A 16,041-nucleotide genomic window follows, 5' to 3' on the forward strand; every position below is an offset into this window, starting at 1 on the left:
CCTCTGCCCCGCTGAGCCCTGCCTGGGATGACCAGGACATCGGTGGCATGTCCACCGCCTGCCCCCGACCCTGAGCTCCTGAAAAGGAGGAGCTGTGCTGTCTGTCCCGGGGGGCGGGAGGGGGGGAACTCACCCAGCACGCGGACCACCTTGGAGTCCTGCAGCACGGAGGTCCCACAGGCAGCCTGCACCGTCACGCGCACGTCCCCTGTGTCCCCAAACCGCGTTGTCACAGAGTTCTCCAGGGACAGCAGGGGCTGCGGGCACGAGCGGGGGTCAGGGCTGGGCCGCAGAGCTGGCCCCGGTGTGCGGCCAGGGCTGCACTGAGAGCCCCCGGGGGGTAAGGAGAGGGCCCCCCAGAAACGCCCGGTCCTGAGCTCCCCAGCACAGGCACCATCTCCCAGTGCCTCTTCCCTCCAGAGGCTCCGAGCCCCCCTCCGTGGATGGTGTCAAAGGCGCATGGTGGCTGCTAGGCAGGGCCTCCACCCTGATCCCTTTCACCTTCTCACCCCCTCCACGCTCAGCTGGGCTATGGGACCTTCATCCTTGGACCCCAGCGGCCAGCTCAGCACGCACCCTGTGGGGTGGGCACACACATCCGACTGGGCCTCACTATTGCCTCGGACCTTGTAGACGGGGAGACAGAGGCTTGGGGAGGTGTAGCAACCGGCCCCAAGAGCTCGGCTGCAGGGGGCTGAGTCGCCATTCGAGCCCGGAGCCCGAGCCCCTTCCTCGACCCTCCCCATGCCAGGGAAACACGGTCTGGAGCCCAGGGCCCCTCCTGGTCTGGGACCTCAGCCATTGTTTGGGGCTCTCTGCTTGGCGGTGAAGGGCTGCCGTTTGCTGAATAAATGAAGGATCCCCCTTTGGGTCTCGAGGCCCCCCCTCGGCCTAAGGGTGGGCAGCTTCACCTGCAGAGGCCCTCAGGCTCTCCTACCAGGCATCTGCCCTTGGCTCCCCACTGCCCACAGGATACAACCCACAGCCCTGGGTGAGGCTTCTGAGGTTGGGTCCAGCCCCAGGGACCCCCTCCTCCATGAAGGCTTCCCTAACTACTCCCATGCTATAACTAGAAATGGCCTGATCTCTTCTGGAACTTTCAGACGCATCACCTGTCTCCTTCCTGTGACACCTGTCACACACTAACTTAGGTCACCTACTATGTTTCCACATCTTTCCCTAGGAAAAGGCAGGGTCTGACCCGATTCATCCCCCGTCCACCACACTCAGACATGGCCGGACCCCGAACAGATGCTCAGGGTGAAGGAAGAGTCGGTGTGTGCTTTCCTCACCTCCATGGTGTCACACACTGTGTCCTGCCCAGTATGGAGGGTGGGGCCTGCCCCACTCTCCATCCCAGATGGGAGCCTGTGGGAAGGAGGGGCTGCCAGGGGCCTGGGGCCAGCATACCTGCAGGCTGTGACCAATCCACCAGTAGAAGACGGTGAGGTTGGGGTTCAAGGGCAGCAGCACAGCTGTGAGGGTCACCTCCTGGTTGATGCCAATGATAGGAACCACTTCGAGGTAGAGTGCCTGCAGGGGGGCTGCAGGGGCCAGAAAAAGGTTAGAGGTTAGAGGGCATCAGGGCACTGGCCATGGCACAGGCTGCTATCAGTCACCGTCACAATCAACCTCATCACCACCATCACCACCACCATCACCATCACCATCATCACCACCATCACCATCATCACCATCACCACCACCATCACCACCATCACCTCTATCATCACCACCATCACCATCATTACCATCATCTCTATCATCATCACCATCACCACCACCACCACCATCACCACCACCATCACCATCACCATCACCATCATCACCACCACCACCATCACCACCACCACCACCGCCATCACCACCACCATCACCACTGCCATCACCACCACCATCACCACCATCACCACCACCATCACCACCATCACCACCGCCATCACCACCACCATCACCACCATCACCACCATCACCACCATCATCACCATCACCACCACCATCACCACCGCCATCACCACCATCACCACCACCATCACCACCATCACCACCACCATCACCGCCATCACCACCACCATCACCACCACCATCACCACCATCACCACCATCACCACCACCATCACCATCACCATCACCACCACTACCATCATAATCACCATCACCATCACCACTATCCCCACTGCTGCACAGACCACCATGGGTGTGGACTCGAGCCCAGCCTGCCTGCCTCCCTGCCCTTGGGCTCCCCGTGCTTCCCCAAGAACCTGGTCTCTGTCACAGGGAGAGACACTTGGCCTCAAAGGGACGATGGACTTACAGTTGACCTGGACAAACAGCACGGCTTCGTCATGTCCTGCCATGTTCTCCGCCCTGACGGACACGCGGTAGACACCAGGGTTCTCATAGCGGTGCCGGATGGGCTCCCCGGTCAACGTGAGGTTCACGTACATGGCCTTGAAGCCGTCCCCCAGGTCCACCTGGTACTTGGTGGTCAGGACATCGCCCTGCAGGAAGCACCACAGGGCCACTTAGGAGTGGGTGCAAAGCTGGGGGCCAGCGATGAGGCATTCACTCATTCATTCAATCATTCTTTCCCTCACTCCTTTCCTCAAAGTGAGTGGCCTGGGGACCCCAGGGAACCAGATCTGTTCTGCCCTTGGGGCTCCCAGCCCGGAGGGCTGGGCTGAGAGCTGTAGGAGGTGGGTGGAAGCAGGGGCCAGGGCCAGGTTTGCATTAGAAAGATCACGCAGCTGCAGAGAGGGAGAGGGGTCAGGGCTCACGGGCGAGGGCAGGGAGGCAGTGCAGGGGTGGGGATAGGGGCCAGGGAGGCCCACCGAGGCCTCAGCCAGGAGTCGGGAGGGCGGGAAGGGGCCTAGCACACTGCTGGACAGTTTCAGTAACATGTCTAGGAAGATATGTGTGTGTAGGAAGACCCTTAGTCTCCCAGGAAGTTAAGAAAACATTACTTTTCCCTCTCTGATGCTGCGATTCCTGCATTTTTCTTTTATCTCACTCTATGCGGTGCCAGGAGTGATGCTCGTATGCACGGGCTCTGTGCAGGAAGGGGCTCCCACCCACTGCTGCCTCTTCCAGGCGTTTCCCCACCCACACAAGCTGTCCAATCAGCCATATACCCCCTGCCACAAGCCTTATCCTTCCAATAACCGTATTTTCCTCATAGAGGCGTGGGGAGGAAATTGAGTGAAGGGAACAATAACTTTTTCAACTTTCTGGCAAGAAGTTCTCATATTCAGTCTCATGTTCTCCCTCCCTCCCCCCACCCCGCATCGTCCGTTCCTGCCACCCCTCCCCCTGCTGCAGGAACACCCAGAAAACCATTTCCTAGTGATCAAGAACGAAGAAGATCATCACTGTTTAGCAATCCTCTTATCTTACACCTGCCAAACCTTAAAACTCGATAGGATACTTTTAAGTAAATTATGTTCATCTGACTTTCTTCACAAATATGGTGTAGTAGGTTGAATAGTGTCCACCCCTGCCCCCGCTCCAATTCAGTCCACTTGAAACCTCGAATGTACCTTATTTGGAAATAGGGTGTTACAGATGTAATTAGTTAAGATGAGGTCACACTGGATTACAACAGGACCTAAATCCAATGACTGGGGTCTTTATAAGAAAAAGGAAGGGGATTTGAGACACAGGGGAAGCTATGTGAAGACAGGAGGAAATGCGGCCACAGCCCAGGGATACCTGGAGCCCCCAGAAGCTGCAGAGACAAGGAAGGACCCTCCAGAGGGAGCGCAGCCCTGCTGACACTTCGATTTTGGGCTTCCAGCCCCCAGAACTGTGAGAGGAGAGATGTGTGCTGTTTCAAGCCACCCAGTTCGTGGCCACTGCTGTGATGGCCTCAGGGACCTTATACAAGTACGTTCTATTATCCCCATTTTATAGGTTGGAAGACTGAGGCTCTGTGAGCCCAGAACCTGCAGGCTGGCCCACGGGCCGGTGCTTTCTCCGTTTAAGGGCAGTCTCATGGGGGCTGGGTGTCTCAAGTCCGATTTGTTCCGAGAGGGAGGGGTTTCCTGTATTGCATCCTGGGAGAGGAGGGTGCTTCCGGCTGAGGCGGGACCTGCGGCTTTGATGGGCAGGTGCCACCCCCTCCTGGGGACCCTGAGTCCTGCCTGCAAGCAGCTAAGACAGGTGCAAGTTTAACTATTGACACATTTCCTTGTTTGAAACACCTCGTCATAATCAGGAAAGTAATACAGTATCAACGTAGGACAAGGAGAGAATACAAAAGGCAAAGCGAAGGAGCTAGAAAGGAAAAACGGTGACGTCACTGCAACACCCGCCCCCCACACCGTGGTGTTTCCAGGCAGATGTGTGTGTGTGTTAATTACTGAGTGCTTCAAAAACATTCAGCTGCTTCATGCTGAGCCAACGCCAATTCACATGTAATTGTAGCGGATAACACAGAGAGCCCCAGGTCCCTGGTACCCAGCTCCCCCTGTGCTAACATCCCACAAAACATCACTATCACAAATAGGGAATCCACTGGGGTCCCACCTGCCGCCCTGTCACAGTCGCACCCGCCCTTCCATCACATCCCTGACTCCGTGGGATTAGAACCTGTCCTCCATTTCTATAATTTTGTCATCTTGAGGATGTTCTATACATGAAATCAGAAAGCACGGAGTCATTGGATTAGCTTTTGCATTCAGGATAGCTCTCCAGAGATTCCCCCAGCTTGTGATGTGTAGCCTGTTCCTTTTTATTTCGGGGTCCCACCCACGGGATTGACGTGCCACCACGTGTTATCCGCTTGTCCATCCAGGACATCTGGTTGTCTGCGGATTCTGACTGTTAGGAATAAAGCTGCTATGAACCTTGATGCGTAGGTTTCCCGGTGAATGTTAAGCCTTTATTTCTCAGGAGCGTAATATGTTTAGCTTTTAAAGAAACGACCGACTCTTCCAGAATGGCTATAGATGTCACGTTCCCATCAGCCACGTAGGAGGGATCCAGTTTCTCCGCATCCTCGCCTGCACTTGGTGGTCCCACTAGTTTTTAGTTTGGCCGTTCCCGCAGGTGTGCAGTGACACCGCTCTGAGGGTTTGATTTGCATTTCCCTGATGGCTTATGACGCTGCACATGGTTCCATGTGCTCATTTGCCACCTGTACCTCCTCCTCAGGGAAACGTGTCTCCAGGCCTTTTGTCCATTTTCTGACTGCATTGTTTGTCTTCTTCCTGCTGAGCTCTGAGTGTCCTTCATGGGTTCCGGGCACTAGTCCTTGGTGGATGTGTTTGTAAATATCTCCTTCTGCGGCTGCCTTTTCATCTTCTTAGGGTCTGTCTCAGAGCGAGATGTCGCCTTTTGACGAAGTCCAGTTTATCAGATTTCCTTCGTGGATGGGGCTGGTGGTGTCAAATCTGAGAACTCTCTGCCTAGCCCTAGGTTCCGGCTGTTTTCCTCTCTTTTTTCTAAAAGGTTTATAGTTTTCCATTTGCCATTTAAGTCTGTGATCCACTTTGAGGTGATTCTGCGTCGGGTGTGAGGTTCATTTTTACCGGCTCTTCATGTGCTGAAGCCCATCCTCCCTCCACCGAGATGCTTCTGTTCCTGGGCCAAAATCAGCCGGGCCTGCTTGTGTGGGTCTGTTTCTGGGTTCTCCACCAGATTTATTTTCAGTGCTTAAATATTTACAGAACTTGGATTCCCCCTAAATCCAGCGCTGTTTCCACACCTGGGTTGGGTGTGTGCGTCTGTGGTTGTGTTACGAACGTGAATGCGTGAGTGTGTGTGTGTGTGAGTGTGAGTGTCCGTGTATGTGAGAACAAGTGTGCCACAGTGTGTGTACCCACCTCAGCCCTGCACCCACTCCTTCCCAAGGCTCTGACACGGGAGCCAGCGGCCTCTTCTGGACAGCAGCGTGCGCTGGACTCTCTCTCCCAAGAGCATCTTTCTGTTGCCCCCTCACTCCAGCCCCCTGCTGCAGCTGAGAGTGCCAGCCCGCCCGGTGCGCTGCCAGGCGTATCCTGTCCTGGCTCTGGATGGAGCACCGCAGGTGTGACTTAGCTGCTGGGACTCCAGGCTCTAGGGGGCAGCAGGCAGCCGTTTTTCTTGCAAATATGTCCTGGAGCTCCGGGAGGCAGCTGGGTCCCCTCTGAGGGTCTGGGTGGTCCCAAGCCGGGCAGGGGGCTGCATCCTCCTCTGCTGTGAACGGAGCCCCCACCACCCCAGGGCTGCCCGAGGCTGCAGCGTTACTCTTGGGACCAGGCTCAGTCATCACGGGGACGGGGACTGGCGGGAAGGGGAGGCCACCCCAGGATCAGCTCGTTTCTGGGGGCCGTGGACCAGGCGCAGTCCACACGGAGCCCCAGGCCTGGACCCAACGGCACTGTTACTGTGTGGCCTCAGGTGGGTGGCTGCCCCTGTCTGAGGCTGGGTATCCCCAGCTACAAAGCCGGCTGATGGGAGCACAGCCCTTAGGCATGGGGAGGGATGACACACGGGTGCCCACGAGTACCGCTCTTTGCTTTGGACCAGAGCCCCCGCTTTCCAACATCAAAGACCTCTGTCAGCATCACCCTGCCCCACCTGGGCACATTTTGAAGGACGTCTTCTAAACGAAGCACACACAGTTACAAAGCCGCACTCAGTTCACGTTACGTATTAGTAGTTAACCGAAGACCCAAATGCGCAAGAGAGCCGTGCGCCGGGAGAGGCTGGGACCCTGGGGTGGGAACAGAGGGTTCTGACGTCCCCTTTGTGCTTTTCTGTCATTTTGAATTTCCTGCACGTTTTTCTACAATGAGCATTTGTTACTTCTATAATCAGAAAAATAAGCATGCTGCATATTAGTTTAGATAGACTAGAAGGAAATAAAAAAACCAACAGTGGCTACCTGAGGAGACCAGGATTTTTGGTGATATATTCTTATGTTTTTAATGTGGTTTTCCAACGTTCTACAGTGAGTATATACTGTTTTTAAAATCAGAAAAAAATGTAACACTTGTACTAAAGAAAAAAAAAGAAAGACTAGGAGGTGGGGAAATATAAATTTCCATTTATATATTTATATATAGGTATGTGTATATATATATTTGTGTGTATGTATATATGTGTGTGTATATATATATATATATAGACACAAAATATTTCTATATCCATCCATCTGTATTTGTATCTATGTCTATCCATTATCTATCAATCAATCTATCCTCTATCTATATCTGTTTATCAACGATATCTGTCTCTCCATTTACCTATCCATCTATCTATCATCTATTACGGAATTTGTCTTTGGCTATGAGATTATAACTAACGGTGGGTTTTTTGTTTTTTTGTTTGCATCATCGCATTTATTTATTTATTTTTACAGTATTTTTTGAAAAACTTCCTGCTTTTCTTATGATTCCAAAATTAACTAACTCAGTATAATGAGAGTTTCAAAAAGTTTTACGGCGCCCACAGGAAGGCAGAAATCTGACGTCACCGCGCGGTGAACACACAGACACAGAGATGTTTGAAGCCACGCCCCCCCGGGCCTGTGCTCGCTGCAGGCTGCTCCGTTCCCTCCCTGCCTCTGCCCTCTCTTCCGACTTTTCTGTTTCATTGTTTCAGTGCTGGCCTGGACCTGGGAAGGGGCCCCCGGCCCACTCTCCCCTCCCGCAGTTCGGAAACCGCTGGTCCAAAGACGCTGCCCTAACCGACGTGGAGGCGGAGAGCGCCGCCCGGCGCCCCGTGTGCCCGGTTGAAGCGGCGCCTCACCTGTTCCTGCCGTACCACGAACAGCACGTCCTCCCCGGGCCGCACGGCCACCGCCTCCCCGAGGATGCTGACCTGCAGGCCCCGCGGCGGCAGGAGGGGGCACTGCAGCTGCGCCGGGCTCTGCTGCGGGTCCACGCCGCCCTCGCACACGTTGGACACCACCTTCCGGTACCTGCGGCCAGACAGCGAGTCAGACAGGCGGGGGTGGGGCGGGCCCTGCTGCCCCGCCGGACCTGCTTGCCGAGAGGTGGCTCTTGCCTTGGCGAACTCCATCCTTCAACTCCCTCCCTTTTCCCGACTCCACCTGTTTGCTATTTCTGCCCCATTTTGGAGATGGGAAAACTGAGGCTCAGGGGAGGGAATGACCAGTAATGGCAGGACCTGCTTCCGTCACTGGACCTTTCCTTGGTCCGCTCGTATTCTTACAATAATGGTAACAGCTGTTGTTGTTGCTGAGCGGAGGATTGAAGGAGTCAGTCGGAATTTTGTGGCTTTGCTGGGAAATACGGTCCCGGGAGGACAGAGTGCCCAGGAGGGGCCGGGCCTTACCGCTGATGTGCCACATGGCTGTGAGCAAACTTGCTCCCAGGGGTCTCCTCTCCCTATTACGTCAAGAGAGTGGGACCAGATGAACCTGACTCACCAGCTCATTCACACAACACGAATTTACTGAGCATCTGCTACGTGCCAGGTGCTGGGGTACGAGGTCATCACTCACAGCCCTGCCGTTGCAGAGAGGACTGTCTAGTGAGGGAGGGAGCCCTCACCAAACCATCCCCCACATCAAGGCAACATCGCAACTGGGACGGGTGCTGGGGAGGGGCAGCACCTGGGAATCTGGTCCCTGAGAAAGGGGCTTTCAGCTAAGACCAGAAGGGTGAACAGGAGAGGGAAGAGCATCCTGGCCAGCGGGAACAGCATGTGCAAAGGCCCTGTGGTGGGGGGGTGGGGGAGCCAAAGCCCAGAGTGGGCAGCAGGTGTGGGATGAGAGTGGGGAGGGGCTGGTGGGCAGAGCCCGATGGGCTCTAGTGAACGTTGAGGAGGCGACGGGAAAACCACTGCTCGGGTGGCATCTTCAGACTTGCCACTTGTGATGCTCCCTCGGGCGACACCGGGATTCTGGGTCTGCAAAACTCACATCACTGCCAAAGTGGCTGGATCTGCCCACCCCCTGTGCCTGGTGCCCCGCCTGCCCTCACGGCTCTGCCGCTGAAGTTTATCGTGCAAAGACGCATGTGATTAGTTTGGAAGAAAATACGCTCCCTACGAGCTACCCAGCCACGGCCCCTTGGCACCCGGAGTGTGCAGGTGGTATGAAATGAAACCCTGGGTCCTGGCTCTGCCGTTTCAGACGAGAGTTCCTGCTTGCCGAGCCCTGGTGGGTGCCCTGGAGCAGCTGCTGTGGCTCCCTGAGGGAGGGAGGGAGGGAGGGATGGGTGATAGACGGATGATGGATGAACGGCTGGAGGGATGGGAGGATGGACGGATGATGGGTGAGTGAGGGGAAGAATAAACAGAGGGACGATTGGATGGATAGATGGAGGATGGATGGGTGGGTGGACGGATGACTGGATGATGGATGGATGGAGGAATAAACGGATAGATGACAGGATGGATGGATGGGTGATGGGATTTAGCCACTGAGGTCCAAGCCTGCTTTTCTGCTCCAGCTGCTTTCTTCTCGGGCTTTGCCCTTCCCCGTCCCCAGGGGCAGTAATGAGGATTTTCTAATAAGTCCATAGGTGGTTTACTCCCTGTCAAAACTTCCCCAAAGGGAAGCAGAGACTTTCAGATAAAGCTCATTTAGGGCCTCTGGACCGGCAGGTTCACAGCCTTTACACACCTAACATTTTTATATGACGTTCATCCTTGGCACGCAACGTGGTCAGCCTCTGGTGGAGGAAGAGTGTCATAACGGCTCACACCTGTGGAGCACTTAACCTTCACGTACAGCGTGTGTCCACCACACCACACACTGAGGGACCCGCTATGTGTCGTGGAGCTTACCGTCCAGTCGGGGGGAACGACTGGGTGAGTGTGACAATAACTGGGATATGCGCCCTCACAGGGTAAGCTCAGGGCCCAGGGTGAGTCAGGGAGGCCTTCCTGGAGGAGGCATCATTCAAGCTGAGACCTAAAGGGAGTGTGAGCACCTCTGGCCCAGCCCAGGCCTGCCTCACTCAGTGTTGGTAAATGCAGAAGGGTCCCAGCACTGCAGGGGCTCAGAAGGACCAGGCCAGGAGTGTGACTTCTCTGGAAGGGCTCAGCCTCTGCAGCAGGTGTGAGCTACAAAGCCCTTGGACCTTCTCTGCCTGCTGTTCTCTGTTCGGAGCCAGCTCAAGGCACCTCTTCTCCCTGACGCTGACCCACATGGGCTCTGCTTGGAGGGCCCCGAGGGCTCAGTGCCTGGGGTGGCTCTCAGGAACCCCGGCACACAGGGCGTCCAGCCCGACTTCTCTTTCCCTGACTCCATGCGGGGAGCCACGGGCACCAGGCAGGAAAGCAAGGGGCCACCCTGGCTCTGCCCCACGCTACTCACCCGAGACTGCTGGTGTAGGTCTGGCCCAGGACACAGTCGTCAGGCGGGGACAGGGGGTTAAACCAGAAGTTAGCAAAGCACTTGTCGGCGTCGGACTCGGAGGAGGGGGTGCGCTCAAATCCATAGTCACTGGGAGGAGGAGAAACGGACGTCAGGAGACAGCGGGGGTCCGGGCCCTCATGCTGAGGACGCAGAGGCGGACCCACGGGGCCCTGTCCCAGAGGGAAGACAGGACCGAAGGCCGACAGTTACGTTCCAGGTGAGAAGGGATGCAAAGGGGATTCCAGCGAATCACAGGAGAGCACTGAGCCCAGCCTGGTTGTCCTGGAGGGCTGCCTGGAGGAGGTGGGCTGAATCTCAGTGGAAGATCAAGAGGCAGTCAGGGGAAGAGGGGGCGAAGGGCACTGCAGGCAGGGACCAGCCCCTTCAACACTGGTGCAAGGAGACAGTGGTGAAGGTGGCTGACGGAGAGGGGTAAGGATGGCTGGGGAGGGAGGCAGGTTCCAGAGCTCGGACATCCTCCTGTGGGCAGCAGGCGGCCACGGGAGTCCTTGAGCGGAGGCAGGGGAGTGGTCAGGGGGCTTTCGGCAGAGTCTCTGGACAGAGGGGAAGGGGCTGGGTGGTACAGCCGGCCCCCGGGGATGCCCTCCCTGTTCCTCAGTTTCCCCTCCCACCTGTGAGCAGCGCCACGTGCACAGGTTTTGAAACGAGGCCCACGAGTTCTTTGATGCGGGCTGGACCCAGTGGCTGGGTCCTAAGGCACAGCGTAGGGGGAAGTGATGGAGGGTGACGAGCCCTCCCCCGGCATCACCTGCGGGGACAGCGGCTGCCGGGTCACCAGGCTACTCAGGCAGCCCCAGGGGCCCGGGGCAGAGCAGGACCCTCACCAGAGGAAGTCCGAGTCCCGGCACTGGCACACGCGGGCCGTGAGCGCCGCCGTGAAGCTCCGACCCTTGATGCACCAGGACGTAGGCTTTCTCCTCCGGAAACTCCTCTGCTGGCCTAGGACGCAGCGGTCGCCCTGTGCAGGAAGGCCAGGGTGAGGGGCCGCTCTGCACGGGCTCCCACCGCTACTGCTGCCGGTTCCTCACTCGCCGGCCAGCCGTAGGGGCCGGGAAACCGGGCCCTGGGGGAGGGGTGTCCATGCCTGAGGCCAACCTAGGGCAGCCTGGCTCCCATCCCACCCGCCCTGAGCTCCCACTGTGTACAGGCTCTGTGTACAGGGCCCTGAGGGGTGGCAGGGCTGCTGGAAGAGGCCCCTTGCATTCACTCCTCAGGCCTGAGGGTGCCAGGTGGGCCCTGTGCAGCTGGGGTGAGCCGCAGCCTCCAGGACACACAGTAGGTCCTCAGCCAATGCTCAGAAGAGGCCACACCTGTGTGAATGGGAGCCGTGATGCAGGGTCCCCCCAGCAATTCCAGAGCCCCCCTCGCTCTGAAATCCTGTCCTGTGGCCACACCACCTGCTCTGAACTGCACTGGGAGGCCATTTCGAGTCCTCATTTATTCCTCTCTGTGTGAATATGACACATTTTGCTGTAGAAACATGGATGTGTTTGAGATTATGGGGTGGGGCTGCCCCAGACCCACTGGGTTGTTACCTAATATATGATACACGTGCCCTGTTACCTTCCCTCGATCTGAAAACTCCTGGACCCCGAGCACGCCTGTCTCCAGGCTGGCTGGGGCCCTGTGCACCTGTTCCCCTGAGTATGACTGCAGACTCTGGCCCAGGCAGCCCCAGGCCCCAGAGGGGGCCGGAACACCGCAAAGAAGGACTGGGCATCTGAGGGAGGCCCTCGGTCCCGCAGGACGGGGAATTTGGCAGAGGGGGCCCTGCACGGTGCCCACCCCTGGCCTGCGGCCAGGCCCACCTGCAGGTTGGTGAGGTTCCAGGAGCTGTAGTCTTCCTCACCGCACTGCCTGGAGAACCAGGGCCGGAAGTCCACCTTGACCAGCTCCCAGTCCGAGCGGAAGCTGATGTGGCCGAAGACGCTGGGGAGGGGGGAGGGGGAGGGGCAGGAAACCACCTTAGTCTGGCCCGTCCCCCAGGTGCCCACCGCTTCCCCTGCGGGCCTCTGTTCCCACCTGCACAGCGGGCCCCACGGTCCCTCCCCTGCCCCCACTGGGCTGCCCTGGGACCAGGCACCTGCCCGGGGCCCCGCTGGCCACGAGCATTTGGGCGTCGGCGTTAGTATTCCCACAGTCATCACGTGTAATCTATGGCTCGTTGATGGTGTTGGTGGGGGTCATCCCACCTGGCCCCCCGGTGGACGAGGAGGCCGGCCAGGAGCCTGGACCCTCCCACATCCCCCACGCTCGTCCTCGCAGAATTGTTCTGCCGAATGATTCATGGTCAGGTGTCTGCGTCCTGTGCTCTCTGGCTTCTCCTCGCCTTTCTTCCCACCTGACCACTCCAGGAGGCCTGTGCTGCAGACAGCCAGCTCCGCCTAGCTGGGCCACAGCCTTTTCACCCCGAGCAGAACCGACAATCCAAAGAGAAGTAACGAGTCATCACACCGGCTCAGAGCGACGGGGTGGAAAGGATCCCAGTGTGGTCCTTGCTGCGTGGCCCCGGCCTCGGTGGGTGGAAGAAGCAGTGGACAGAGCACCATGGGGGCTCTGCAAAAGCCAGTCCTCTACGGAGCACAGGCAGGGTGCTGGGAGCCCGTGTATGCTATCTGGTCTACCTCACCACAGCCCACTCTACAGAAAGGAAAACTGAGGCACAGAGAGGTTGAGTAACTTGCTCAAGGTCACACAGCTTGTTTGTGCCATTTCTTCTCCCTCAGCAGGCCTTGGTGGAGTGCCTACATGTACCCAGATCCCTCGCCCTCTGGGAAGGCTGCTGCTTAAGGGATTTCCACCTGATCCTCCCAACACCTCATACTTGGGCTCCAGATACCACCACAGAAGAGGAGACCAGCCTGTACTTCTCTGGTCCTTCTCCAGTCCACCCTATAGTACCCAGGCCATATTATCAGAGGTCAAGCATCTGGATGGTGGAGGTGAAGCACCCCTTCCACGCACACCAACAGGAGCCGGATACTTGGGGGAAGCCAGTGATGGTCTGAAAGGGTGCAAACCCCGTTCTAGGAGAGTAGTTGAGAAGGCCCTCGGAGTGTGTTCTGGGGGATATGATGGCTCTGAATGTCCGAGGCTGATATTTGAAGAGGAGTTTTGGAGTTTTGGCTCCATAGGACACCTCTGAGCCAGGTAGGCCTGGGCTGATACCCACTTACTATGTCTGTGACCTTGGGCAGGTCCATTCCTCTCTGTACCTCAGTTTCCTTGGCTCTAAAACGGGGACAATAACACTGGCCTTTCAGGATGGGTGGTGGATTAGCAATGGTTTGTGTAGGATGCCTGGCACTTAGTAGGAGATTTATACATACATATGCACAACACACGCTCACCTGTGCACACACACCCGTGCGCACGCACGTGCTCACATGTTCTCACGTGCACACACATTACCTCTACTGCCCAGAACAGCCCCCCGAAGCAGACACCACGATCTGTATTTTACAGACAAGACCCCGAGCCTCTGCAGGGGCCTCCTCTGATCCGAGCGGCCCCGGAGCCTCCCTCCGTCTCGGCCTTCACCTGACTCTGTGGTCCGCCTCTCCGTCCTCCCGTCCTGGGCTCCCCGACCACCGGCAGCCCTGGCCTCTCGCCCGCTCGTGTTTGGTTGTGAATAACCCATCCTGCCCGAGGTGCAAGTCGGAGCCCCCGCCGCTGTTTCTCAGCCCGGGGCCTCTCCTGATGCTGGCGGATGCGGCCCAGCGAGGACCAGACGGCCCGCTTCTCCTCCGCCGGGCCCAGTGGCTCCCGCAGGTTCTGTTTCCGATGGCGAGGTCGTAGGAGGCCCGGATGGTGGCGACCGTGGCCGTGAAGGTGTGAAGGTGTCGTGCCGGTCCTCTGTCCCGACTCCCATCCTGACGCGGACAGCCCTCTCCCTGGGAGCGTCACCACGTGGGGGTCTTTGTCACAGTGTCCCCTTCTCCCAAGCAAAGGCTGCTGGGTTGGTTACTGAGAACGAGAGGGTCTTCGGTCCCTGAAGGGACGTCTCTAAGGGACAGTTTCCGGGTCCTCACACAGCCTGAGCTGCGTCTCTTGCTCTTTTGGAAGCCACATTATAACGGAGGTGACGGCAGCAGTAACTGCTGGCCTGTACTCTGTACCTGCTACGCGCGCGACCTCCCATCCTCTCCTCACCAACCCCGTGCGGAACGTACTGTTAACATTCCCACCTTACGGACAAGGAGACTGAGGCAAGGGACCCCCTCGGGATGGCACGGCAGCCGCCCACCTCCCGGGGCAGCCAGGGTCGGTCCCGGGTTGGCGACCACAGGGCTGGGGCGCTTTGCCCGGGAAACACGCGCTGGCCCGAGCGTGACCACCGCGCAGCCTCCCAGGCTGGCGGCACAGGCCCCGCCGGGGAAGTCCCTGGAAGGAGGCTGGCTTGCTTGATCTAACTAATCCCCTCCGTGTCTTTGAAGTCCTGCCTTCTATGAAACCCAAAAGCTCAGCTGATACTTTGAGAAGTATCTGTCATCCGGCTGACTCTGAGTTTTAGGAAGGAGACGCCAGAGGGAGGCTAGTTATTGCTTCACGATTAATAAGGAAAATGTGGGCCGGCCTCTGCAGGTTAAGGAGGAGCCCCACGCCCTTCAAAGAGCTCACTCCCCTCCCCTAGTGCAGCCCGGGGAGGATCTGGGAGCCCACTATCCCCCCCCAGGGCCTGGGGGGCCCTCACCCCTCTGAGGCTGCACTGGTGGGGGTGGGAGGCTGAGCAGGGGTGATCCAAGCTGAGGGAAACATCCCCAAAGGTGACTACGGTCAGCTTGGACGTGACCTTTGGGCAGATTTGGATAAAGAACCATCTGGGGAAATGCTCTCAACTGTGCAGGAAATAGGACAGCGGGGGATAGAGAGAGAGAGGCAGAGAGACAGAGGATGGGGAAGGGAGGGAGACACAGAGAGACACAGAGAGAGGGAGAGAAGGAGAGAGACAGGAAGGGAAGGAGTGGGAGTAGACAGGATGCTAGGTCTGAGCGCTTCCAGCAGTCTGGAGAGATGAACCTTTATTCTAACACGCCAGCATGTTCCCTCTTTCAGAGTTTGAATCATTTCTGTGTCAACCGGAATTTGGAAGTGGTCTGATGATGTGGCACAGTGAAGTAGGAGGCCTGTAGGAACAGTTCCGATGCTTTTTCAAAAAAAACTTGAGGTTATAGCATCTGGCTCTGAATTCTGCCAAGAGTGTTCCAGGAATAAAACGCCCCATCTGTTGATGAGTGCTGAAAACCAGGCTGTTTCTGGGGCCAAACCCAGCACTGATGCGGTGACAAAGGGCTTGACGTCCTGGAGCTCCTAGGTTAATGCCCTGGGGTAGAAAGTGCGCCCACTTCTCAGCTGGGGAAGCTGAGGCCTCAGACCCAGCTGACTTGTTCAACCTCTGCAAAACCAGCACGGGCCAGCCATCTCCCCTGGTGTTTCTGACGCTTCCCTTCTGCTCCGTGGCCTCCGGTCCTGGAAAACTGGTCAACCAACAAAGGGTCCAGGCTGAGCCTGGCCGCCACACCACAGAGAGCCCTGCATCGGCCCAGGCTGGAGTCTTCCTCCCTCCCCGGCCCATCCCAGAACGAAGCCTCCAAGGGCACGAGGGGAGCATAAGTATGTGACGTCCTGAAGGATTTAACTCATTCCAGGGCCAGGGAGGAGAGGAACTAGGTGTGCAGGGAGAAGCACAAGCGAGGCGTTTAGGGAAT

At 57.4% G+C, this 16,041-nt stretch overlaps 1 protein-coding gene across 1 annotated transcript in view; it reads right to left on the reverse strand.

Moving 5' to 3' along the window:
- The window catches only part of SORCS2 (sortilin related VPS10 domain containing receptor 2), a 474,224-nt gene that overhangs the window by 13,032 nt on the left and 445,151 nt on the right, over positions 1-16,041 (reverse strand). Inside the window, exons 15-21 of the mRNA XM_073804818.1 lie at positions 12,142-12,262; positions 11,158-11,291; positions 10,271-10,399; positions 7,732-7,903; positions 2,315-2,501; positions 1,411-1,544; positions 134-257 (exon numbers count right to left, since the gene is read on the reverse strand). Coding sequence (XP_073660919.1) covers positions 134-257; positions 1,411-1,544; positions 2,315-2,501; positions 7,732-7,903; positions 10,271-10,399; positions 11,158-11,291; positions 12,142-12,262 — 1,001 coding nt within the window. The remainder of the gene's footprint in view (positions 1-133; positions 258-1,410; positions 1,545-2,314; positions 2,502-7,731; positions 7,904-10,270; positions 10,400-11,157; positions 11,292-12,141; positions 12,263-16,041) is intronic.

The sequence above is a fragment of the Tursiops truncatus genome, chromosome 5 (genome assembly GCF_011762595.2).
Source record: "Tursiops truncatus isolate mTurTru1 chromosome 5, mTurTru1.mat.Y, whole genome shotgun sequence".
NCBI lineage: Eukaryota > Metazoa > Chordata > Mammalia > Artiodactyla > Delphinidae > Tursiops > Tursiops truncatus.